At 33.9% G+C, this 25,485-nt stretch overlaps 1 protein-coding gene across 3 annotated transcripts in view; it reads left to right on the forward strand.

The window, feature by feature from the left end:
- Nucleotides 1–25,485, forward strand: part of KCNU1 (potassium calcium-activated channel subfamily U member 1) — a 281,023-nt gene that overhangs the window by 112,333 nt on the left and 143,205 nt on the right. For all 3 annotated transcript variants that reach the window (XM_031950682.1, XM_031950683.1, XM_031950684.1), the window contains 5 exons: nt 221–373; nt 11,218–11,330; nt 12,079–12,147; nt 24,045–24,134; nt 24,274–24,374. In XM_031950682.1, the coding sequence (XP_031806542.1) occupies nt 221–373; nt 11,218–11,330; nt 12,079–12,147; nt 24,045–24,134; nt 24,274–24,374 (526 nt within the window). The remainder of the gene's footprint in view (nt 1–220; nt 374–11,217; nt 11,331–12,078; nt 12,148–24,044; nt 24,135–24,273; nt 24,375–25,485) is intronic.

Consider the following 25,485-nt stretch of genomic DNA (forward strand, 5'->3'; position numbering starts at 1 on the left):
TTGGGAAAGCAAGATCACTTTTCAGAACTTAATTTTACTAAAATAAGGATACTGTAAATTTCATTAATCATGTCTCAGGGTTGTTTGGAGGATAACAAAGCTGAAGAAATGTGAATTATTATCATTATGAATTGTGATTATGTCAAGGAAGGAAGAACAAGTGATTTAAGAACTTTTAGGCTTGCGCATATTTTCCTAACCTATTTTCCAATTTAAACAGTATTACCTGCCAAAGATTCCCAACTGGGACTGGTGTTCTGGGGACAATGTCATCTGCTTTGCTGAACTGAACCTAGGATTCATTGCTCAAGGCTGTTTGGTTCCAGGCTTAGCTACTTTCCTAACGTCCCTGTTTGTGGAACAGACCAAAAAGGTAACCATGCCAGAAAGTGAAAAAAAATTATCTAGTCTGAATCCAATCCCCATGCCAAAGTCTACTTAAAAATAGGTGACAAGATGAGCAATAGAGAACACATAGAGGAACTGAGAAGTCTTAGTGGCTTACCATCAATAGCACGGGTTGGAAAGTTACTAAATAAAATCAAGAAATACAGATTTAAGTCTCAAGCTCTCTGTTGACTAATTGACCTTGAGGAATTTATTTGCTTTCTGTGTACCTCAATTGTTTCCTCTAAAATGCAAATTTTGTATGCCTTCCTCACTACCTCAGGAATATGATAAAAATAAGTTTGAACCTAAATAATGGTGCTCTTATTGCTTTGCAAACTTTAAAACATGTAAATATTAGCTATTATTATTTTAGTAACAAAGATGTAGGATTAACCTAGCTGATGGTATTAACCCTAAATTATTTTATTAGAATGAATACCTGAGGTCTCAAAAGATTTAATGATTTGTCAGGAATCACAAAAGCAAGGAATCTAAATTAGATATTCCTTCACTAAATATATTCCATTGTACTGTGATGGTATTGCTACATGGCAGAGGCGGTGTTATTTGTTTTTCAGTCATGTTCAACACTTTGTCAACTCGCTTGGGGTTTTCTTAACAAAGGTATTGGAAAGGTTTGCCATTTTCTTCTTTAGCACCTTTTACAGCTGAGAAACTGAAGCACATAAGTTTACACATCTAGAAAGTGTCAGAGGCTAAATTTAAATTCAGGTGTTCCTGACTCCAGTGTTTATTCACTGAGCCTTCTTACTACTCAATAATCAGAATTAAATGCTGATGATGCTCCAGTGTGAATTTTATTCTCATCTGATTTGGCTCTAAGAGAGAATATCAGACATATTTGGTTTCACAGAGAAACTTGTTTCACCTTATAGGGAAGTGGGAGGGAAAGGGAAAAACTAATAGGAGGGAAAACAGAAGTAGTAAAGCAAAAGTGTAAAAAAGGGGAAGGGTCTTTAAAGAAGGAGGACTGTTTGAGGGAGGCGGTCATCAAAAACAAAATACTGGGAGAAGAGAAGGGGGAAAGGAAAGAGAAAAGCATAGTTTAGGGTAAATAAGATGTCAAGAAATACAGAATTAGTTATTTTAACTGTGAATGTGAATAAGATGAACTTTCCCATAAAATGGAAGCAAATAGCAGACTGGATTAAGAGCCAGAATCCTATAATATATTATTTAAAAGAAACACATTAAAAACATAGTGAGATATACAGAGTGAAAGTAAAGGGCTGGAGAAGAACCTATTATGTTTCAGGTGAAGTAAAAAAAGGGGGATTAGCAGTCCTGATCTCAGATCAAGTAAAAACAAAGATAGAGTTAATTTTAAAAAATAAGGAAGGTAACTATAGTTTACTAAAGGGTACTATATATAGTGAAGCAATATCAATACTAAATACATATGCATCAAGTGGCATAGCATCCAAATTCCTAGAGAAGAAGTTAAAAGAGCTGAAAGAAGACAACAGCACTATAATAGTGGGAGGTCTCAACCTTGCTCTCTCAGAACTAGATAAATCAAACCACAAAATAAATAAAAAAGAAGTTAAAGAGGTAAATAGAATGCTAGAAAAGTTAGCTATGATACTTCTTTGGAGAAAATTGAATGGAGACATAAAGAAGTATACCATTTTCTCAGCAGTTCATGGAATCTATACAAAAATGGACCATATATTAGGACACAAAGACCTCAAAATCAAACACAGAAAGGCAGAAATAATAAATGAATTTTTTTCAGATCATGATGCAATAAAAATTACATTCAATAAAATTCCATGGGAAAACAGACCAAAAAGTGATTGCAAACTAAATAATCTCATCATAAAAAATGAATGGGTGAAACAGCAAATCATAGACACAATAATTTCATCCAAGAGAATGACAATAATGAGACAACAAACCAAAATTTGTGGGATGCAGCCAAAGTGGTAATAAGGGGAAATTTTATATCTCCAGATGCTTATTTGCATAAAATAGAGAAAGAGAAGATCAATAAATTGGTCTTGCAACTAAAAAAAGCTGGAAAAAGAACAAATTAAAAATCCCCAATTAAATGCCAAACTTGAAAATATAAAAATAAAAGGAGAGAATAATAAAATTGAAAGTAAAAAAAAGAATAAATGAAGCTAATTTTTTAAAAACAACAACAAAATATATTAAAATTTAGTTAATTTGATTAGAAAAAGGAAAGAGAAAAATCAAATTGTTAGTCTCTTAAATGAAAAGGGAAAACTTTCTAATGAAGAGGATATTAGAGCAATAATTAGTAGTTATTTTACCCAACTTTATGCCAATAAATTTGATAGCTTAAGTGAAATGGAGGAATCCCAAAAAATATGGATTGCCCAGATTAACAGAAGAGGAAATAAATTACTTAAATAGTCCAATTTAATAAAAAGAAATAGAACAAGCTACTAATCAACTCCCAAAGAAAAAATTCCTCAGGACCAGATGGATTCCAGAACCAGATGGATTTACATGTGAATTCTACCAAACATTTATAAAACAATTAACTCCAATATTATATAAACTATTTGAAAAAGTAGGGAATGAAGGACTTTTACCAAATTCCTTTTATGACACAGACATGGTACTGACATCTAAACCAGGTAAGATAAAAATAGAGAAAGAAAATTTTAGACCAATCTCCCAAATGAATATTGATACAAAAATCTTAAATTAAATATTAGCAAAGAAATTACAGAAAATCATCCCCAGGATAATACACCATGACCAAGTAGGATTTATACCAGGAATTCAGGAGTGGTTCAATATTAGGAAAACTAGCAGCATTATTGACTATATCAATAACCAAATTAACAAAAAACAAAAACAAAAAATTAATAGATGCAGAAAAAGCAGTTGATAAAATCCAACATCCATTCCCAATAAAAACACTAGAATGTACAGGAATAAATGGATTTTTCCTTAAAACAGTCAGAAGCATCTATTTAAAACCATCAGCAAGCATCATATGTAATTGGGATAAACTGGAACCATTCCCAGTAACATCAGGGATAAAACAATGTTGCCCATTATCACCATTACTATTCAATATTGTATTAGATATGCTAGCCTTGGCAATAGGAGAAGACAAAGAGATTAAAGGAATTCGAGTAGGTAATGAGGAAACCAAATTATGACTCTTTGCAAATGATAAGATGGTATACTTAGAGAACCTTAGAGAATCAACTAAAAAACTACTAGAAATAATCCATAACTTTAGCAAAGTTGCAGGATACAAAATAAATCCACATAAATCATCAGCACTTTTATACATCACTAACAAAAATCCAACAGCAAGAGATACAAAGTGAAATTCCATTTAAAATTACTGTCCATAGTATAAAATATTTGGAAATCTATCTTCCAAGGGAAAGTCAGGAACTTTATGAGCAAAACTACAGAACACTTTCCACACAAATAAAGTCAGATCTAAACAATTGGAAAAATATCAACTGCTCTTGGATAGGTTGAGTGAATATAATAAAGATAACAATACTACCTAAACTAATCTATTTATTTATTGCTTTACCAATCAAACTCCCAAGAAACTATTTTACTGACTTAGAAAAAATAACAACAAAATTCATCTGGAAGGAAAAAAGGTCAGGAATTTCAATGGAATTAATGAAGAGAAAAGCAAATGAGGGTGGCCTAGCTGTACCTGATTAAAAAAAAAAACTATATTATAAAGCAGTAGTCATCAAAAACCATTTGGTATTGGCTAAGAAACAGACTAGTTGATCAGTAGAATAGGTTAGGATCACAAGACTAAATAATGACTATAGTAATCTAGTGTTTGACAAATACAAAGATTCCAGCTTTTCACTATTGGACAAAAACTGCTGGGAAAATTGGAAACTAGTATGACAGAAACTAGGCATTGACCCACAGCTAACACCATATACCAAGATAAGGTCGAAATGTCATGATCTAGACATAAAGAATGATATTATAAACAAATTAGAAGAACATAAAATAGTTCACCTTTCAGATCTATGCATGAGGAAGGAATTTGTGATCAAAGAAGAACTAGAGATCATTATTGATCACAAAATAGATATTTTTGATTCTATTACATTAAAATTAAAAAGGTTTTGTACAAACAAAACTAATGCAGACAAGATTAGAAGGGAAGCAATAAGCTGGAAAAACATTTTTACATTCAAAGGTTCTGATAAAGGCCCCATTTCTAAAATATATAGAGAATTGAATCAGATTTGTAAGATGTCAAGCCATTCTCCAATTGATAAATTGTCAAAGGATATGAACAGACAATTTTCAGATGAAGAAATGGAAACTCTTTGAAGTCATATGAGAAGGTGCTCCAAATCACTATTAATCAGAGAAATGCAAATTAAGACAACTCTGAAATACCACTACACACCTCTCAGGTTTGTAAAGAAGGTAGGAAACGATAATGATGAATCTTGGAGGGGATGTGGGAAAACTGGGACACTGATACAGTGTTGGTGGAACTGTCAACAAATCCAACCATTCTGGAGAGTAATTTGGAATTATGCTCAAAAAGTTATCAAACTGTGCATACCCTTTGACCCAGAAGTGTTACTACTGGGGTTATAGCCCAAAGAGATCTTAAAGGGAAAGGGACCTGTATGTGCAAAAATGTTTGTGGCAGCCTTTTTTGTAGTACCAAGAAACTGGAAACTGAGTGGATGCCCATCAATTGGAGAATGGCTGAATAAGTTATGGTATATGAGTATTATTATCCTATAAGAAATGATCAGCAGGATGATTTCAGAAAGGCCTGGAGCGACTTAAATGAACTGATGCTAAGGGAAATGAGCAGAACCAAGAGGTCATTATATATGGAAACAACAATACTATATGAGGTTCAATTCTGATAGACATGGCTCTCTTCAACAATGAGATGATTCAAACCAGTTCCAATTGTTCAGTGATGAAGAGAGTCATCTACACCCAAAGAGAGAACTGAGGGAACTGAGTGTGGACCACAACATAACATCCTCACTCTTTTTGTTGTTTGCTTGCATTTTGTTTTCTTTATCGGGTTCTTTTTTTCCTTCTCGATCCGATTTTTCTTGTGCAGCAAGATAACTATATAAATATGCATACACATATTGGATTTAATATATATTTTAACATATTCTACATGTATTGGACTACCTGGCATCTCGGATGGGGGAAGAGGGGAAAATTTGGAACAGAAAGTTTTGCAAGGGTCATTGTTTAAAAATTAACCCATGCATATGTTTTGTAGATAAAAAGCTTTAACAAAATTTTTTTTAAAATACTGATGCTCCAAAAAGTTCACACACTAGCAAGGGTACTCCCTCTGTTGCTTCAGTTTGAAAGAAACAATTGTATGCTTAAAAGAACCATCAGTAAGCTATGAGAGTACTATTTATAATCCTCTTATCTTTTTACCTTTAGAATGTCCAAATGAAAAATAATATCAACAGCTCATATTTATATAGAATTTTAAGATTTGCAAAGTATTTTATAATTATTTCATTTGAGTCTTAAAACTTAGGAGTTAGGGGCTATTTATTCCATTTTATAGATGAGGAAACTGAAATGAAAGAAGTGAAATAATTCTCCCTCAGTCACATGTCTAGCAGGAATCTAAAGCTGGTTTTAACTCCTAGACCAGAACACTTTTTTCTGTATCCCCTATCTGTCCACATAACTTACATTACAAGATGAGAGGAATGAGATATGATAATAGACTTTACTGAAATATGATGATACAATATGAAAAAACTCAGCCTAGATGGGTAAGGTGCTAAATCTTGGAGGTAACAGTTTTCACCTCACCTCAAATACTTACAATCTCACAAATTGCTTAATCCTTTTAAATCTCATTTTCCTCATCAGTAAAATAGGAATAAAAATATCTATAATGCCTCACATAGAAACTATGAGGAATAAATAAGAAAATTATGTAAAGCACTATAACAATCAACAAATAGTAATTGAGTAATCATTCTAGAATGGCTAGAATGGGATACACATAGTAGACAGGCTAGTAAAATTTTCCTTTTTATTATTTGGAGGATGTTAATCCTCTTGCTAGGGTTATTCCATTCCTTCAAATGGGATGTGTCAAGAGAGTCACAATTTAATTAATGTGGGTGCTCCTTCTGCATATTGCAACTCCTCCATGTCTTAAAAAGTCCTTTGTATCATTTTGCCCAAAGTCATTCGCTATTGCTGCCAATTGTCTTTTTGGTGAAGAGTCTCTCTGTAATTTGTGAAGCCGGCCTTTGGTGAACAGCCTATGGCTAGGTCTGTACTGAAAGTCTTTCCAGATTTGTAAAATAAGAGTTTGCATTCTTCTGGTATAGCTTTTGATAATCCCATACTATGCTGAAGCTCCCTCCTTAGAAGAAAGTCTTCATGTTGGGTTCTCTCTGAGGCTGTATGGTTTAGTAGAAATAAACCTGGTTGTGAAGTCAGAAAATCTGGGTTCAAGTCCTAGCTCTGCCATTCACCACCTATTTTGATGCTGTGCAACCCACTGTTTCTATGTGAGCTTCATTTTTCTTTACAAAATGAAAAACTTGGACTAGAATTAAAGGCTCTTTTAATCTTTTTATGTGTATCATGGACCTCTTTGGCTGCCTGCTGAAGTTTTGTATCCTCAGAAAAATGTTTGCAAATACTAAAATAAAATATATTACCTTTGTAATCCTAGTACAAAAGAAATTAATCATAGTGAAATACAGCTATCAAAATAGTTTTAAAAACAGATTGAAAGACCCTAGGTTAAGAATATCTAGAGGAAAATGATTAAGGGCCTTTAATGCTTCTTACTTTATTATTCTATAATTTTTACTGGTCCTTAAGATCTTTAAAATCTTTTGTTTATCTAAATTTTACATTTTGTCTTCTCATCTCCCAAAATGCATGGGCACATACACACACACACACACACACACACACACACACACACAGCACTCCAAAGCCTTTATTCATAAATTGCTAGGGTTTTTTCTCCTCATCTTTCTTGGTCTTTTGACGTTTTAGAGTCACAAAATAAAATAAAATAAAACCATCTTGGGTGCTGGGAAGATAAAAGTAGCAGTAACAGGAGAGAAAGAAGAGAAAATATATATATACTTGATAAAGAAGAAACAGTCTTTGAATAACATAACATTGCTAGGCAATTCTCTCAAGCCAATATAAGGAGATATTATAAAGAGATAAAAATAAAGAATAATCATCATGCATTATGCTGCCTAAAGAAAGTTCATGTTACTACATTGGATATGCTTTTACTATCACCTAGTGGTAAATGGATATGTCTCCAGTAAATGGCATAAATTCAAGGAAATTGAATTTCATATTCACTAAGTGACAGAGAATTATAGTATCTGCTATGATTGCTGTATTTTTAATTAATTGTTCTGAGCAAACTTAGGACTGTATAATCATGGGATTGTTGCTGGTAGAGAGGGAAAAAAACAACTAGTTTTTCTCTTATTTAGAAGTTGAAACTTTCTCTTTGAAAATAATTGTGTCAATACCAACTTCATTTGCAATGGCATTTTGTGAAACAAAAAAAAAAAGTAAGCTAGGTATTTGATTAACAGCTCTTGCTAATGGCTGGGGAGGTCTGTAAAAGACTTTAAGGTGTTCAAATTAGGAAATTCTTAAGTTTTAAAATAAAACAAAGCTTTCTAAAACTCTTCATTATCTCTTGGTCCTCATCAATATGAGAGGAAAGCACTAACTGCTATTAAGACTTGATGTTCCAATAGAAAAAAAGTTGTTCAAAAGTCACAATTTCCAAATATTATCTTTGGTTCTTGCTACTAGTATAAAATAGAAACAACATTGTACTTGAATTCAGAAGCTGAGTTCAGATCAAGGCTCTGTCACTTCCTAGCTTTGTGACAGCAAGCAATTCATCTTGACTTTTAGCTTGTTTCCGTATTTTGTTCAGGAGACAAACTATGTGTTCTTTTAGCTTCACTTTCCTTACCTGTAAGGCAATAATAATAATAATAATAATAATAATAATAATAATGTTTTTACTCTCTTTCACAAGGTATATATTATGAGGGAAATCCTTTGTTTATATTAAAGCCTTACAGAAATGTGTGAAATTATCTTTTCTAGGCCTCAGTTCATTTATCTGTAAAATGGAAATCTAAAACTCCAAACTCTAGACTGAACTATTATATCAAATAAATAAGATGTTTTTTGTTGATTCCTTCATCTCCTAGATTAAAAAGTCTGGTTGAGATTGGTGATATATGTTTTTAATTACCCTATGTAGTAAATAATTATGAAGAGTAATATGAGGAGGTTTTGTTTTGTTTTGTTTTCATTGGTGTTACAGTGAAATATTTCTTTCAGATTTAAACCAACATCATAAATGGCTAGCTCTCTATGATCTGATAGTTCTAGGATTCATAATCCAAATTTTCTTGTTTTCCTTACTAATCTTTTTCAAACTGCCCCAGAAGGTCCTTTATTCTCTCCATGATTATCCTTTATGGCCTTATGCTAAAAATGGGAACATTCAGATTAGAGATAATTAGCCAATTTCCAGGGTAATGTGGAATTAAACCATGGAATAGACTGACTAGTGAGGTAAGTCGAGCTTATTAGAGGAATTCAAGGGAATTCAGAAAATTTCTAGTAAAGGTGGATGAAGGATCCTGCTCAGTTCTCAGAAGGGGCCTGAATTGCCAAATGGAGAGATTTTGTCTAACCCAGATACTTAAAACATTGATATTTTCTTTTGAATGAGAGACACAATTATTAAAGAAAGGCAGCATCCTTCATTTAATCACTCCCAAACAAAGATGTAGTTAGCCAGATTATCCACAAAGGAAATGGTCAGTCACCCCTGATCCTATCCTTTGGAGAGCCACCTAAGCTTTAGGGGCCAAGGTATCTAAAGTTGTGATTTTTATCTTTCATCCAGGTAAAGAAACCAGGGTGACACAATTGGTAAATGAAGAATGTGGTTCTCACCTGATGATGCTCATATCTGATCTCCAAGGCAACACAACTAAATCTGGAGCTGGTCACTTAGCAACAACACTCTCTCTCTTTCCAAACATATGCTCCTCTGGTTGCATATTGCCTTGTCATGATCTCCTTCTCCCTTTTTGGAAACTTTTTCCCCCTTTTCCAAGATGTTTATCTACTACTACTTACAATGTTTATCATGTTGATTCCATGGGTCAATGAAAATGTTACAGAACTAGGGGACACATTTTGATTTTCCTTTAATTCCACAACTCAGTTAAAATGGGCCAGGCCACTCAGCAGAATTATAAGAGGGTATTAAGTCACTGTTATTCTCTATTCCTTCACTCTTCTAATTTTGGAAAACTACAGTAATATCTTAGGCCATTAGGAAAAGACCCCATTGCCCTCTGCAGTGACCAGACCATGGACAAAGGAAACTAATACCTTCTTGGAGGTGTGTAAAATCAGAAAATCTCAGACTTGGAAGGCTATGGCCATCAATAAGCATTTATTAAGCCCCTACTAACCTCTTGTATTTGAGTTATATTTGTTGTATTTGAGCTATAATCTTCTCTGTACTATTTCCTACAGGAAACTATCCAGCCTATGAGAGGACCTTAAGTAATAGGGAACTAACTACTTAATTACTAACTATTCTTGAAATGACCAATTGCACTTCAGAACAGCTCTAATAGGATACATCTTTACATAGAGATCAAATTAGCTTCTGAATTGCTTCCACTCATTATTAAAACCAATTGTTAAAGTGAGAATTCCCCAACTTGGAAACAGTCCCAAAAGTCAACTCATCCAGCAAAACAAGTCTCATACTTAACATGACCCTGAGAAGTGAGCATCCAGTTTTTCCTTGAACATCTCCAGGATGAAGAACTCACTCCTTCAAATATAAATATTCTACTCCTGGGCTCTTCTGTTTCTTTGTTAAAACACTTTCCCCAAATGTGCCTCAAATCTCTGCTATTTCATTGCTTCAAAATCTGTCTCGTTGAGGCTAAGCTCTCATTCATTATATAACAGACTTTAGAATATCAGAGAAGAGCATTCATACCACTTGCTAAATCACCCCTCATTCTAAGCATTAACACTTTCATAATATAAAAAATTCATAATTTGACATTGCTCTTCAACTTCCTTTGATTATGGCTGCTCAGCCAGGACTATTTGCCAAATTCCAGAGGATGGGTGGTATCCATATTTCACTTCATTTCAATTCCAAACAACAAATTATTAAGTGCTCACTATATGCGGGACATTGTGTCAGTTTCTGAGAATCGGAAAACAAAAATGAAACTCCTTTGAGAAGCTTATATTGCAGGAAGTTAAAATATGCAATAGATAGAGCACTGAAACTGGAGTTACCAAGATCTGAGTTCAAATCTGCCCTCAGATACTTATTAGTTATTTAGCCTTGGGTTACTCATTTAATCTCTGTTTGTCTCAATTTCCTCCTTTGTAAAATGTGGATAATAACAGCACCTATTTCCCAGGTTGTTGTGAGGATCAAATCAGATATTTGTAATGGACTTGACATAATGCATGGTACATAGTAGGTACTGGCTAAGTACTAATTCTCTTCTTCTCCCTTCCTTCTTACACTAATAAACAAATACAAGGTTATGTAAAAAAAATAATCTTGAGTGAGAGAAAGATAGGGGGAAGGAGAGAAAGAGGAAGAAGAAGAGAAGAGGGAAAGGAAAAGGAAGAAGGAAAAACAGAGGGAGAGAGAGAAGGGAAAATGCAGAATGGCCCCAGTGTGTTTTAGTTTTCCTGATTTCTGTACATGTACACATTTTGCTATCTGTTTATGTATTCTAGATCATCCCCAAACAACCCTGGCAAAAATATTTCCTGGATGGCCTGAGCAATAACATTGTGACTCATGTACTCTCCAATGACTTTGAGGGAATGAGTTTCCCTGAAGTTTCTCGGTAAGTCAGTATTTTTTTTCTTTTGTCTTTTCTACCTGCTCTATCTTTTCAAGTACATTTAGCAATGTGCTCTCCTTACATGCAGGATGGCTTGATCAGCAGGTAAACTCCCTCTTCCTTATATATTTTATCTTGCCTTCTTCCTAGTGCCTCCATCTTCCAAAGCAAGGGTCCTGATTTTTTCGTGGAGAGGTGGAAATCTATAAGCATCAAAGAGCAACTGTTTATGAGACTTATGGGAGAATGAGGGAGTTAGAAGCAACTGCCCAACTATCTTATCTGATTGGATTTCTTTTCCATAAGTCACAGGGAGATACATACCTCTATCTCCATTTTAACACTCCTTTTACATCTCCACCAAAGAATGCAGAGAATGTTTATGAGAGGAGAGAAAAGAAGTATAAGGGCAAGAACTGGTTCATTTGTGTCTTTATGTCCCCAGCAGCTAGAACACTGTCTGGCACAAAGTCCACGATTCAGAAATTCTCATTTAATTAAAATGGACAGAAATATTGTTTCTTTGTAATTTCCCTGACATCAGCCTTTATGAAAGGGAAGCAGAGAGTTAGGGAAAGCCATTAAAAAAGCAAGAGAATTTGGGGGAAAAGGCTTTGTCAATACTGATGACCTTTTCCTCTTCTGATAGCCAGGGTAGAACATGAATGAAATTTCTGTGCCACCATATCTAGAGACCACCTTCTTCTGCCTCCAGGCCTTCTCATTGGTGCTTTTCTTTCCTCTTGCCTAGGCTCTGCTTTGTGAAGCTTCATATCATGCTGATAGCCATTGAATATAAGGCAAATGCAACTGGAATCAGGTAATAAAAAAGTTTTTTTTCTCTGAATTTTTTTAGAATTACTCTAAATCTAGTATGGTGAGTTTTGTTTTTCCTGAAGACACAAAACTACATGTAGCTAAACAGTTTTTACCTGCTAACTTACTCTATTATAGAGGTGGTCCACTCTTACTAACTAGCTAAAGATTTTGAAATCAGCTCATTCAATAGATGGGAATGATCCAAGCTATTGTTACTGGCAGGATTTAGACGGTGGACCCATGTAGTACTAACAAAGACCATTAACAAAATGATAAACCAGATCATTATTAAAATTAGGATCTATTTCCTTATATGAATCCTAAATTTGTTTCTTTGCAATATCTAATCATTTCTACCATTTTTTCCTCTGGGACTAATCGCAAAATAATTAGGTACTTCTATTTCACATGACTGTTCATAAAATATTTGACCACAGTTGTCATATCCCCCTCTGAATTTTCTCTTCTTTGGCTTAAAAATACATTCAAACAGTTTTTAAAGCAATCATCCTATGTGTCATGATCTAGAGAACTTTCACAATCCTGGTTACTCTTCTTTGAATGCTCTTCAACTTATCAACAATCTTCTTGAAATGCAGTACTTAGAACTAAACACTTCTTGAAATGCAGCACTTTGAACTAAACACAACACCTTATATTTTCTGAATAAGACAGAGTAAAGATCTATAATAAGATAATATTTTCCTATAGACTATCTTACCTCCTTAGGTCAGACTCTCAATGTGGATTAAGATATAATTTATTTTCTTGGATTCTATATCAAACTTTTATCTGCCTGTAAAATTTACCAGTGCTCAGGCTAGTAATCACCCTTTGTACTGATAAAAGAGTCATATTAAGATAACTTTCTTATGTAAAAAAAGAAAAGAAGAAATTTAGTTCTTATTTATCACTTAGAATTTTCTAAATTCCTCTTCATGAACTTCGACCAACTACATAACTTAAGAGTTTTGCATTTTATCATTGGGCCTAATACAGAAAATTATAAAGTTTGGCTGTTACTCTTTCCAGAAAACCAGCATTAAAAATATGGGCCTCTGTTTCAGAGAAAAATTTGGGGCAATATCTTAAGCACAATCTAGATTTAAAGCAGGGAGATCAGTTAGGAGGATATTGACTGAAATCAGAACCAGAAATAAGGAATTGGCTGTGAATAATGAAAAGGAGATGGATATAAAACATGTTAACATAAACAGAAGCTTCAAAATTTGGCAACCATTCTGAAAGTTGCAGTAAGAGAAAAGAATCAAGGATAATTCCAAGGTTGCAGGCCTAAAAGATTGGAAGGATGGTCATGTGCTCAAAACAAATGAGGAAGTGTGGAAGAGATATATGTTTAAAGGGCAAGATAATATGTGTTGGATATATTGCATCTGAAATATGAATGGGGTATACAGTTAAAAATGTCCAGGTGAGGAGCCAAGATAATGAAGTGAAGGTAGGGAGTCGCCCAAGTTCTCCTCTAAACTCCTCCAAAACCTTTAAATAATGATTCTAAACAAATTTTAGAGGATCAGAATCCTCAAAAAACCAAGTAGAACAATTTTCCAGAAGGCAGCTTAGAAATTTGGCAAGAGAGTTCTGGTGCATCAGGGTGGGTCTGGAGAACAATCAGGACACAGGCCATGCCAGAAAAGCTTAGGTCCCAGGAAAACAGGAATAGACACTGGGATCTCTGAATCACAGGAGTGGCTGTGATCTTTAGACCCCTAAGCCCACAGAGACCAAGGACAACGAGGCAGGACCGGTTTGGTATACTAGGGTGTGAGAGGAGTCTCAGCCCAGGTATTGAGAGCCACTAAGTCAACTACAGCAGAAGCAGCAGCTTCCTGAGATCTCAGCCTATATATTGGGGTTAAAAGGGGTAGTGGTCAAAGAATGATTACAGGGACCTCTTTGCTGGCACTTTGCTTTGCCCATACTCTGGGTAGCAGTGCTGGCTCACAGTATAGATTCCTTCTAGGGATGTCTGAAAATAGACACACAAAACCCCTGAAGCTTTGAACATCACATTCTATACCCTGGAAATAGAACGCTACTTTAACAAAGAAATAAAAGCCAAGTAGTAGGCTTTTAAAAATAGAAATTAAGCAAATAGCAGAAAAAGATTTTGACTATAGAAAGTTACTTTGGTGACAAAGAAGATCAATATATACACTCAGATGACAAAAAGTCAAATCCAAAGCCTCTAAGAAAAATAAGAATTGTTTTCAGGCCATGGAAGAACTCAAATGGGATTTTGAAAATCAAGAAAGAGAGGTATAGGAAAAATTGAGAAGAGAAAAGATAGTGATGCAAAAGGAAATACTAAAAGCTAATGAGCAGAAGAATTCCATAAAAAGCAAAACAGGCCAAATGGAAAAGGAAATACAAAAGCTCACTGAGAAAAATAATTCCTTAAAAATTAGAATTGAGAAAATGGAAGCTAATGACTTTATGAGAAATCAAGAAATAATAAAACAAAGCCAAATGAATGAAAAATGGAAAATAATTCATCGGGAAAAAAATGACTAGGAAAATATATGCAGGAGAGATAATTTTAAAATTATTGGTCTACCTGAAGGCCATGATCAACTAAAGATTTTGGACATCATTTTCAGGAAAATTACCAAAGAAAACTGTCCTAGATGAGAGGGTAAAATAGAAATTGAAAAAATCTACTAGTCACTTCTTGAAAGAGATCCCAAGATGAAAACTCCCACAAATTATTACAGTCAGATCCTAGAACTCCCAGGTTGAAGAGAAAAGATTTCAAGCAGCCATAAAGCAACAATTCCAGTGTTGTAAAGCCACAGTCAGAATAACACAAGGTTTAGCAGCTTCTACATGAAAAGACCAGAAGGTTTGGAATATGATATTCCAGAGAACAACAGAGCTAGGATTACAAGCAAGAATAATCTACTCAGAAAACTTGACTATAATCTCTCAAGGGAAAAGGTGGAAATTCAGTGAAATAGAGAACTTTCAAGCATCATGATGAAAAGACCAGAGCTGAATAGAAAATTGATTTTCAAATTCAGGACTCATGAAAAGCATAAGCAGGTATTAGGTAAAGGTAATCATAAAGGATTTAAGATTTATTTGTTAACATTCTCACATAGGAAGATACTTGTAAGTCATAAGAACTTTTTGTTATGATTATGGCTATTAGAGGGAGTATATATATAAAGATGACACTATTTTGACTTGAATATGAAGGGATAATAACTAAAAAATAAAATAAACTCAAGGGGGGAAAGAGAAATATACTGAGAGAGAAAAGGAAATGGAGAGGGAGAATAGTAGGTATTACCTGCCATAATAGAGGCAAGAAAAAGCTTTTACTATAGAGGGGAAAAAGACAAAGAGAGGGGGATTGAGTGAACCTTACTGTTATGAGAATTGGTTTAAAAATGAAGTAACCCACTCTTTATAGAAATAGAAATCTATTTTTTAAAATATTTTGCCAAATATATGCAAATATCTTTTTCAAGATTCACCTTTGTAATATCTTATGTTCCATTTTTTTTCTCCTTCATTCTCTCACTCCTCCCTCCCCTACTCAATAAACAATCTGATACAGGATGAACATGTGCAATTATTCTAAAAATATTTTCATATTCTTCTTCCTGTGCAAGAAAAATCAAATCAAGAGGGGAAAAATAAGAAAGAAAAAATTAAAACAAACAACAAAAAGGTATAAATACTATGCTTTGATGCACATTCAGTCTTCATAGTTGTCTCTCCAGAGGCACATGGTTCTTTCAATTTCAAGCCTATTGGAATTTCCTTGAATCAATTGGAAAAAGAAAAGAGCCAATTATCACATAATCTTGTTGTTCCTGTGTACAATATTTTCTTAATTCTGCTCATTTCAGCTCAACTTAGCATCAGTTCATATAAATATTTCAAGACTCTTCTGAAATCAGCCTGCTTACCAATTCTTTTTTTTCTCTTTCTTTTCTTTTCTTTTTTCTTTCTTTCTTTCTTTCTTTCTTTTTTTTTTTTACTGAGGCAATTGGGGTTAAGTGACTTGTCCAGGGTCACATAGCCAGGAAATATTAAGTATCTGAGACCAGATTTTGAATTCAAATCCTCCTGACTTCAGGGCTGTTTTTTTTTTTTTTTTTTTTTGTTATTGTTGTTGTTGTTTGTTTTGTTTTGTTTTTTCCCTTTCCCCTTGTATGATGTCTTTGGGATATAGACTTAGTAGAGACATTGCTGGATCAAAGCATTATGTATGTATACTTTTATAGTCCTTTGGGCACAGTCCAAAATTACTCTCCAGAATGGTTGGATCAGTTCACAGTTCTACCAACACTGCATTAATGTCCCAGTTTTCTCACATCTCACCCAACAGATATCATTATCTTTTCCTGTCAGCCAATCTGAGAGGTGTGAAATGATACCTCAGAGTTGTCCTAATTTGCATTTCTCTAAGCAATAGTTATTTAGAGATCTTTTTCATATGACTAGAAATGGTTTTAATTTCTTCATCTGAAATTTTTTTTGACCATTTATCATTTGGGGAATGACTTGTATAGAAATCTATCTTAATCTTCAGGAAAGTAGGAGAAGAAGAAGATGGGAGAATGGGGAATGGTGATAGAATAATGAAGACATCATAGCAAGGGAAGGTCAGAAGCAAAATACTTTTGAGGAGGGACAGAGTGAAGGGAAATAGAGAATAGAATAAATGGGAACATTCAGCTAGAAATAGTAATGGGAAAAAAGAAGTTCAAGCAAGTTTTTCTGATGAAGGCTTAATTTCTCAAATGTATATGAAACTGAGTCAAATATTCATTAAAAATAGTCATTCCTCAATTGATAATAAAAAGATAGTATTTACATCCACAGAGTTATAAAATTATGCATATCCTTTGACTCAATAATACTACTAGTAGGCATGAATCCCAAAAGAGATTTAAAAAATATATATATGTGCAGATATTTATACCAGCTTTTTTCTCAGAGCAAAGAATTGGAACTTGAGGTAATATCAATCAATTGGGGAATGGCTGAATAAATTGTGGTATTGATTATAAAGGAATATTAATGTTCTATAAGATATAATGAGCAATGATATCAGAATAACCTGGAAAGTCCTCAATAAGCTCAAACAAAATGAAATGTACTGTTTATATAGTGACAGCAAAGATGTGGGATGATCAGTTGTGAATGACTTTGCTATTTGCACCAAAACATTGACCCAAGAATATTTTGATGGAGAAATATCTGAAAACAGACTGAAAAATACTTTTTAAACTTTTTTTCCCTTAAGGGATTTTTTTGGGGGAGGAGGTATCTATTCTTTCTTTTACAACATGACTTTTATAGAAATGTTTTGCAAAACTTCAAGTGGACCTTCTCAATGAGTAATGTGGGGAGGAAAGAGGAGAATCTAGAATTCAAAATATTAAAAAATATATAAAAATGTTTTATATATAACTTGGGAAGATTTTTTTTAACTTTTTAAAAAGTCCAATAGGAAGCTGGTAAGGTGGAATTGACAAAAAGAGAGAGTTCTATATGTGTGTGTGTGTGTGTGTGTGTTTGTATGTGAGATCTTCATAGAGATGATGTTTTAGTTAGCCTAGAAGTAATTAATGCTGGGACCTCGGGTTTAGTCACAACTTCTCAACATTCCAAGCAATTTTTTAAAGATATATAATGTGCAGATGTGCCAGCCTACATTGCTAAATGATTCCTTGTTTGCCTGTTTCTTATATCAATGAAATCCCAGGTCTAACAAGTCCTATCTGTTTTAGCATAATAATGAATGAAATATGCATTCTGATGAAAATTTTAAAAGATGGTATTTTAAATCTGTGGAAACTGATGAAGAAAACAATTAAAAGAGTATAGAGATAAAACAGAAGAGGACCTGGACAGAATATTAGGCTGTATTCAAAATTAGGGTACAGTATGTAGAGGATGGGCCATCAAGGAAGCTGAGATAAATAAGAGACTTAGGAGAAAACACTATCAAAATAACCAAAAGAAGAGAAAAATAAACAGAGAATAGTGTCAAATCCTTCAGAGAAGTCAAAAAAGCTGATGACTAAGGAAAAAAAAATATCTGGTAATAAAAAGATCACTATCAGAGTGCTGGGGCTGGAATCAGCAAGATCTGAGTTTAAAAACTGGCTTCAGATATATCTCAGTTTGACTCATTTTCCTTAATTATAAAGGAATGATAATAATAGCACCTAGCTCACAGGGTTGTTGTGATGGTCAGCAACTTGTAAAATACTTAATACAGTGTTTAGCATATATCAAATACTACAAATGTTTTTCCCTTACCTGTCTCATTCCCCCCCCCCCATACACTCACACACATACACATGCATTCCCCCATACACACACTCACACTGAAGAGAGTATTGGAGTGAAGAGATTGAAAGGTAGACCACAAAGATGCTGGAAAGGATGGTCCCGGAATCGGTGTCATGTGGAAAATATAGCTTTTTATGAGTCTTAAAAGACAGGTGCAGCATGAGAGGAAGACAAACAAAATGAAGAAAAGTTTGTCAGAAGAAAAGCAAATATCAAAGAAACAGAAAAAGGCAGGAAGTGTTGGAATGAGATATGTGAAAGAAAGGCTTGAGAAGGATGGGGGAAAGAGAATAAGAGGCGATAACTGCAGAGAAGTTATATTACTTTTAGATATATAAAGATTAATTTTCAAAATTATTGGGAGAGTAGTAGGTGGCAAGGGTTTGCTAACTAAATAGATTAAGAGTGTGTAGAAGATAATTAGAAGATTAGAATTTGTGGTCTGCAAGGAGATTTTTCCTATGTTCTATGTGTAGTGAGTGACTCTTTAAGTGACTCTTTAACCTGCCTTTTCCTCCAAATATTAGGTATTTATTGTTTGCTTTGATCATTTTCCCATATTTACAGAGTTCAGTATTCAAAAATTTATCTTCATTACTTCATATCTAGCATAGAGTCCAACTTTAATAGAAAATTAACAGCCAAGAAATAGGCTGGAAAAATGAGCAAACAACAAAAAGAAGCTTAGCATACTTACTATGGTGACAAGAAAAATGAAAACATAAACTCAGAAGAAAACAAACTGAAAATTGCTACATCTAAAAGCCTCAAGGGAAAAATGTGAATTGGACTCAAATCCATTAAGAATTCCTGAAAGAGGTCAGAAAAGCAGTTAAATAAGAGAAATAGAAGGGAAATTGGAAAAAGAAACAAGAGAGATGGGGAAAAATTATAAAAAGAATATCAACAGCTTGCTAAAAGAGACATTAAAATGGTAAAGAAAAAACCAGAACTGGCTAAATGGCAAAGAGGCATTAAAATCCACTGGAAAAAAGAAGTAGCATTGAATAAATGAATAAAGAAGTACAAAAGGTTACTAAAATAAATAGTCCCTTAAAAATATAATTGGGCAGGTAAAAGCTAATGACTCCAGGAGACAAGAAAAAAAAATTCTAAAAAAGAAAAAAAAATTGAAAAAACCTTAAATATCTCATTCAAAAAGGCAATTGATATGCAAAATAGACTAAGAATTCATTTAAGAATATTGCATTACCTGAGTCATGATCAAGACAAAACAAACAAACAAGAAACAACTACAAGTCATATTTCAAGAGATCATCAAGGAAAATCTCCCTGGTATATAGAACCAGAGGGTAAAATAAAAATTGATAGAGCCAAATGATCACCTTTAGAAAGAAATTACAAAATGTAAACTCCCAGGAATATTATAGGCGAATCTCACAGCTCCTAGGTAAAGGGGAAAAAATATTGACAGAACCAGAGAGAAACAATTCAAATATCATAGAGTCACAGTCAGAATCATAAAAAGATTTGGGCACTTTTCACATTAAACTATTGGAGAACTTGGAAGATAATATATAGAATAAAGAAGCTAGAATTACAATCAAACATAACATATCCAGTAAAACTGACTATAATACTTCCAGAGGGGAAATTTATATTTAATGAAATAGAAAACTTTTAAGAATTTTGAAGAAAAGACCAAATCTAGATAAAAAATTGACTTTCAAATACCAGACTGAAGAGAAGCATAAAAAATAAGAATGAGAGAGAAATCATAAGAAACTTGATATGCTTAAGCTATTTACAATCCTATATGGGAAGATGATAATTGTAATTTCTAAGAACCTCAATATTGTTCAAATTAAAAGTTCAAATTAAAAAGAAAATAGACTCTGAGGTACTACCACATACCTATCAGATTTGTTAATATAACAAAAAAAAAAAAAAAAAGAAAAGAAAATGACAAATATGGGGAAGGGCAGAATGTGGAAAATAGGGGCATGTTTAGTGGAGTTATAAATTGATCCATCCATTCTGGAGAGCAATTTGGAACAATGTCCAGAGAGATATAGAATCATGCATCTCATTTAAAACAATACCTCTACTAGATCTATATCACAAAGGTATTAAAGAAAAATGAAAAGAAGTCATATCTAAAAATATAGATATTAGCTCTTTTTCCAGTGGCAAAGAATTGGAAATTGAGGGGATGCTTATCACTTGTGCAATGGCTAAACAAATTTGTTATATGATTTTGATGGAGTACTTTTAAACTACTAGAAATGACAAATAGAAAAACCTGTGAGAGCAGCAGTTACCAAAACTATTTGGTATTGGCTAAGGAATAGATTAGTTGATCACTGGAATAGATTGAACCTAAGTTCAAGGGATAAAACAGTCAACAAATATAGCAACCCAGTCTTTGACAAACCCAAAGATCCCAGCTTTTGGGATAAGAACTTACTGTTTGATAAAAATTGCTGGGAAAATTGGAAACTAATATGGCAGAAACTAGGCATTGATCCATACTTAACACCGTACACCAAGATAAGGTCAAAATGGGTTCATAACCTAGGCATAAAGAATGAAATTATTAATAAATTAGAGGAACACAGGATAGTTTACCTCTCAGACCTGTGGAAGGGGAAGGTCTTTATGACCAAAGCAGAACTAGAGATCATTTCTGATTACAAAATAGAAAATTTCGATTATACCAAACTGAAAAGTTTTTGTACAAACAAAACTAATGCAGACAAGATTAGAAGGGAAGCAATAAACTGGGAAAATATTTTTACAGTCAAAGGTTCTGATAAAGGCCTCATTTCCAAAATATATAGAGAATTAACTCTAATTTATAAAAAATCAAGCCATCCTCCAATTGAAAAATGGTCAAAGGATATGAACAGACAATTCTCAGATGAAGAAATTGAAACTATTTCTAGTCATATGAAAAGATGCTCCAAGTCATTATTAATCAGAGAAATGCAAATTAAGACAACTCTAAGATACCACTACACACCTGTCAGATTGGCTAAGATGACAGGAAAAAATAATGATGATTGTTGGAGGGGATGTGGGAAAACTGGGACATTGATTCATTGTTGGTGGAGTTGTGAACGAATCCAACCATTTTGGAGAGTAGTTTGGAACTATGCTCAAAAAGTTATCAAACTGTGCATACCCTTTGATCCAGCAGTGTTACTACTGGGATTATATCCCAAAGAGATTATAAAGAAGGGAAAGGGACCTGTATGTGCACGAATGTTTGTGGCAGCCCTTTTTGTAGTGGCTAGAAACTGGAAACTGAATGGATGTCCATCAGTTGGAGAATGGCTGAATAAATTGTGGTATATGAATATTATGGAATATTACTGTTCTGTAAGAAATGACCAACAGGATGATTTCAGAAAGGCCTGGAGAGACTTACACGAACTGATGCTGAGTGAAATGAGCAGGACCAGGAGATCATTATATACTTCAACAACAATACTATATGATGACCAGTTCTGATGGACCAGGCCATCCTCAGCAACGAGATCAACCAAATCATTTCTAATGGAGCAGTAATGAACTGAACTAGCTATGCCCAGAAAAAGAACTCTGGGAGATGACTAAAAACCATTACATTGAATTCCCAATACCTATATTTATGCACACATGCATTTTTGATTTCCTTCACAAGCTAATTGTACAATAATTCAGAGTCTGATTCTTTTTGTACAGCAAAATAATGTTTTGGTCATGTATACTTATTGTGTATCTAAGTTATATTTTAATATATTTAACATCTACTGGTCATCCTGCCATCTAGGGGAGGGGGTGGGGGTGGGGTAAGAGGTGAAAAATTGGAACAAGAGGTTTGGCAATTGTTAATGCTGTAAAGTTACCCATGCATATAACCTGTAAATAAAAGGCTATTAAATAAATTTAAAAAAAATAGAACAAAGCTGTAGCCACTATGGAAAAAACTCTTTAAAAAAAAAAAAAAAAGGAAATAGAGGTGCCTATTTTTGCTTTGGAAAATGGAATGGAGCCTCCTTGATTGGACCTTTATGAGGCAAAAAGAAATAGAAAGGAAAGCCCCATAGGACAACATAAGAAGTAGTCATGTAAGAGTTTACTTTTCCCTTGGTATTCAGATGGCTTAGTAATTTACAGTTGGAAGGGATTTTAGAGATCATCTAATTCAATCCTTTCATTTTGCAGATGAGGAAATTTAAAGTCCAGAGAAGTCTTTAACTTGACAAATGTCTAGTTAAATGTAACAGAGGCAGCTTTTGAATATTTGTTCTCTGGCTTCAAATCCAACACTTTTTCCACTGTACTTTTTCCCACATGTTGCTTATGCAGTATTTTATATTAAATATATATAACTTTTCATTTTATCCTCATGCTAAAAACTATAAAAAGAGATATTATGTTATTTAAAATTTTAATTTCTCCCGCCATAGTATTTTTATACATATTAGACATTTCATTCTTGTTAATGAATTCAAATATGAACTTTTTATCTTAAATATGAATCAGGAAGACAATCAAACTTGTAACCAAGCTACTTGGGCTTCAGTCCTAGCCCCAACATATAATGCTTAGGGAAATGGCACTGGCCTAGGTCATTTGATATCCCTTAGAGTTAGTTTCCTCAGCTGTAAAACATGCATGATAATAATTTCAATTCCTACTTCAGAGAATTTCTGTAAGGAAAGCACTATTATTACAGTAGTCATGTTTTGTTATGGATAGGAAAAATGAATAAACAGGACACAAACAACAATTTAAAATCCAGGTTGCCTTTAAAACTCTGTTTAAACACTTTCTCTTCAATAACACCTTCTTTGACTAGATTCCTCTCCCCAGTCTATAATGGCTTCCCTTTCAAAAAAACCTTTGTATTTCTTTTGTATGTGTTTTATATAGATGAGTTGCTTCCTTCTTCCTCTCCCCAAGAATGGCAGCTTCTTGTGAGGATGGATTATTTCATTTTTGGTCTCTAGACCTCTAGCTTATAATATTATATTATTATACTTATAATTTATATAATTACATGATAATAATAATAAGAAGATATCTAATTCATCCTAGGTTTTGATTGATTGATTGATAAAGATAATGATAATCTGACTCAGGAATTCTAAACTTAGATGTAACTGGCTTTCACTGCCTCTGTGTGTGTGTGTGTGTGTGTGGTGTGTATAGGTAGAATTTGGGAGATATTAGCAACTTTTAATATATTCTGCATTTAATTCTGGTCATAATTGTGGCAAAAATCAAGTGTACATTTTCTTTGGTAGTAAAGTAAAACTAATTATCATTATTTAAATTTGAGAATCCTTCATCAATGAAAGGGAAAAGGGAGTAAGTACTTACTATGTGCCAGGCATTGTGCAACTCTGGAAGGCGGGTTTTATTATTTTCCCCTTTTTACAATCCAGGAAACTAAGGCAAATAGAAATGTTTTAACTCAGGTTCACACAACTAACCTGTGAAAGGATTTGAACTCAGGTCATCCTGACTTGAGGCTTAAAGTTTTAGGTCTGACCCTACATAACTGTTTCAATAACAACAGTTAATAGTAACCATTTCATTTTGCATTTGCAGAAGCTTAATGTTGAATCCACCTGCACTGATTAAGGTAAACAGGAACACAACAGGATTTTTTATTGCCAAATCTGTAGAGGAAGTCAGAAGGTAACTTTATTTTATGTTATTTTGTGTTAGGGGTGGTGGAGCACTAAATTAAATGCAATTGGCAGGTGTCTTCATTTAGTCTGTTTTTTGCAGTGTTAAACCTCATCAGAATCATTCTTGATTTGCTTTCATTATCCAGAGCCTATTTTTACTGTATCAGCTGTCATAGTGATGTGAATTCCCCAGAGCTCATTGGACGCTGTGGCTGTGGAATCAAGAAAGGCCGGCAAATTAACGCAAGTGAGTAACCTTTCTTTAAGTGTGTGCTGACCTAGCTTTTTTGAGAACTCGCTCAGGGAGAAAGCAAGGTGAGTGGGGATACTTAAAAGAAAATGAACTTTTCTTTTTGTAAATAATAATATTAATAATATTAGCTCTTTATTTTTCAAAATGCATGCAAAAATAATTTTCAACATTCACAAAAATCCCAAATATAGTTATAAAGTCAGGCACTCCTGAAACAAATGAGCAGTCATGAATTATTTAATGTTTTATTAATACAGCCTTATCAACACCAAGTAAACTCTTTCTCTCTGTGTGTGTCTGTATTTCTATGTCTGTCTCTTTCTCTTCCCCCAATATTTTTAAATAATAGTTGCAAACAAATTCTAAAATAGCAAAATCCCCAAAAGACAAAGTAAAACAATTTTCCAGCCCAAAAAGCCTTAGAAGGTGGGCAGGAAAGGTCTGCTGCTCTAGGGGGAGAGTGGAGTTCAGTGCAGCCTGTGCAAGTACAGACTTGGCCCCTGCAAACTAGGGGTCTCAGGGTGAGAGAACCAGTGGCAGCAGTGACAGTGTCCAGTCTTCTCAGCCTACACTTGGTAAGGGAATTAGAAAATGAGTCAGAAAGGGATTTATAGGAGGTGTTTTTTTAGGCAGCAGAGTCAGGACTCTGTTGCATTGCTTATACTTGGATCTCGGTCTCAGTCCAGGGTCTTAGTTCCAGTGGAAGGAAGAACACTAGCAAAATAGAGTTTGTGGCCCTCAGGGGGCAGGGAGCATGGTCACTGTTCTAGGGTAAAAAGAGTGCTTGTGATCACTCACAAACCAAATTACAGTATAGGAGAGAAGTAAACACATCTCCGTTTACATCATACCACTTGGAAGAGCCAACACACGTTGGTTATCCCTGAATTATCTCTGAAAACAGCTGCAGAAAAAACCTGAAGCTTGTGACAACGGCTCCTTCACTTGGGAGGCAGAGACCCATGTTAGCATAGAATTAAAAGCCAAGAAATAGACTGGAAAATGAGCAAACATGAGAAAAAAAACTAACAATATAAGTTAATATCCTGATAAGGAAGATCAAAATACATTAAAAAGACAACAAAGTCAAAATTTCTGCATCTAA

Source organism: Sarcophilus harrisii, chromosome 2, assembly GCF_902635505.1.
Source record: "Sarcophilus harrisii chromosome 2, mSarHar1.11, whole genome shotgun sequence".
In the NCBI taxonomy this organism is placed as follows: Eukaryota; Metazoa; Chordata; class Mammalia; order Dasyuromorphia; family Dasyuridae; genus Sarcophilus; species Sarcophilus harrisii.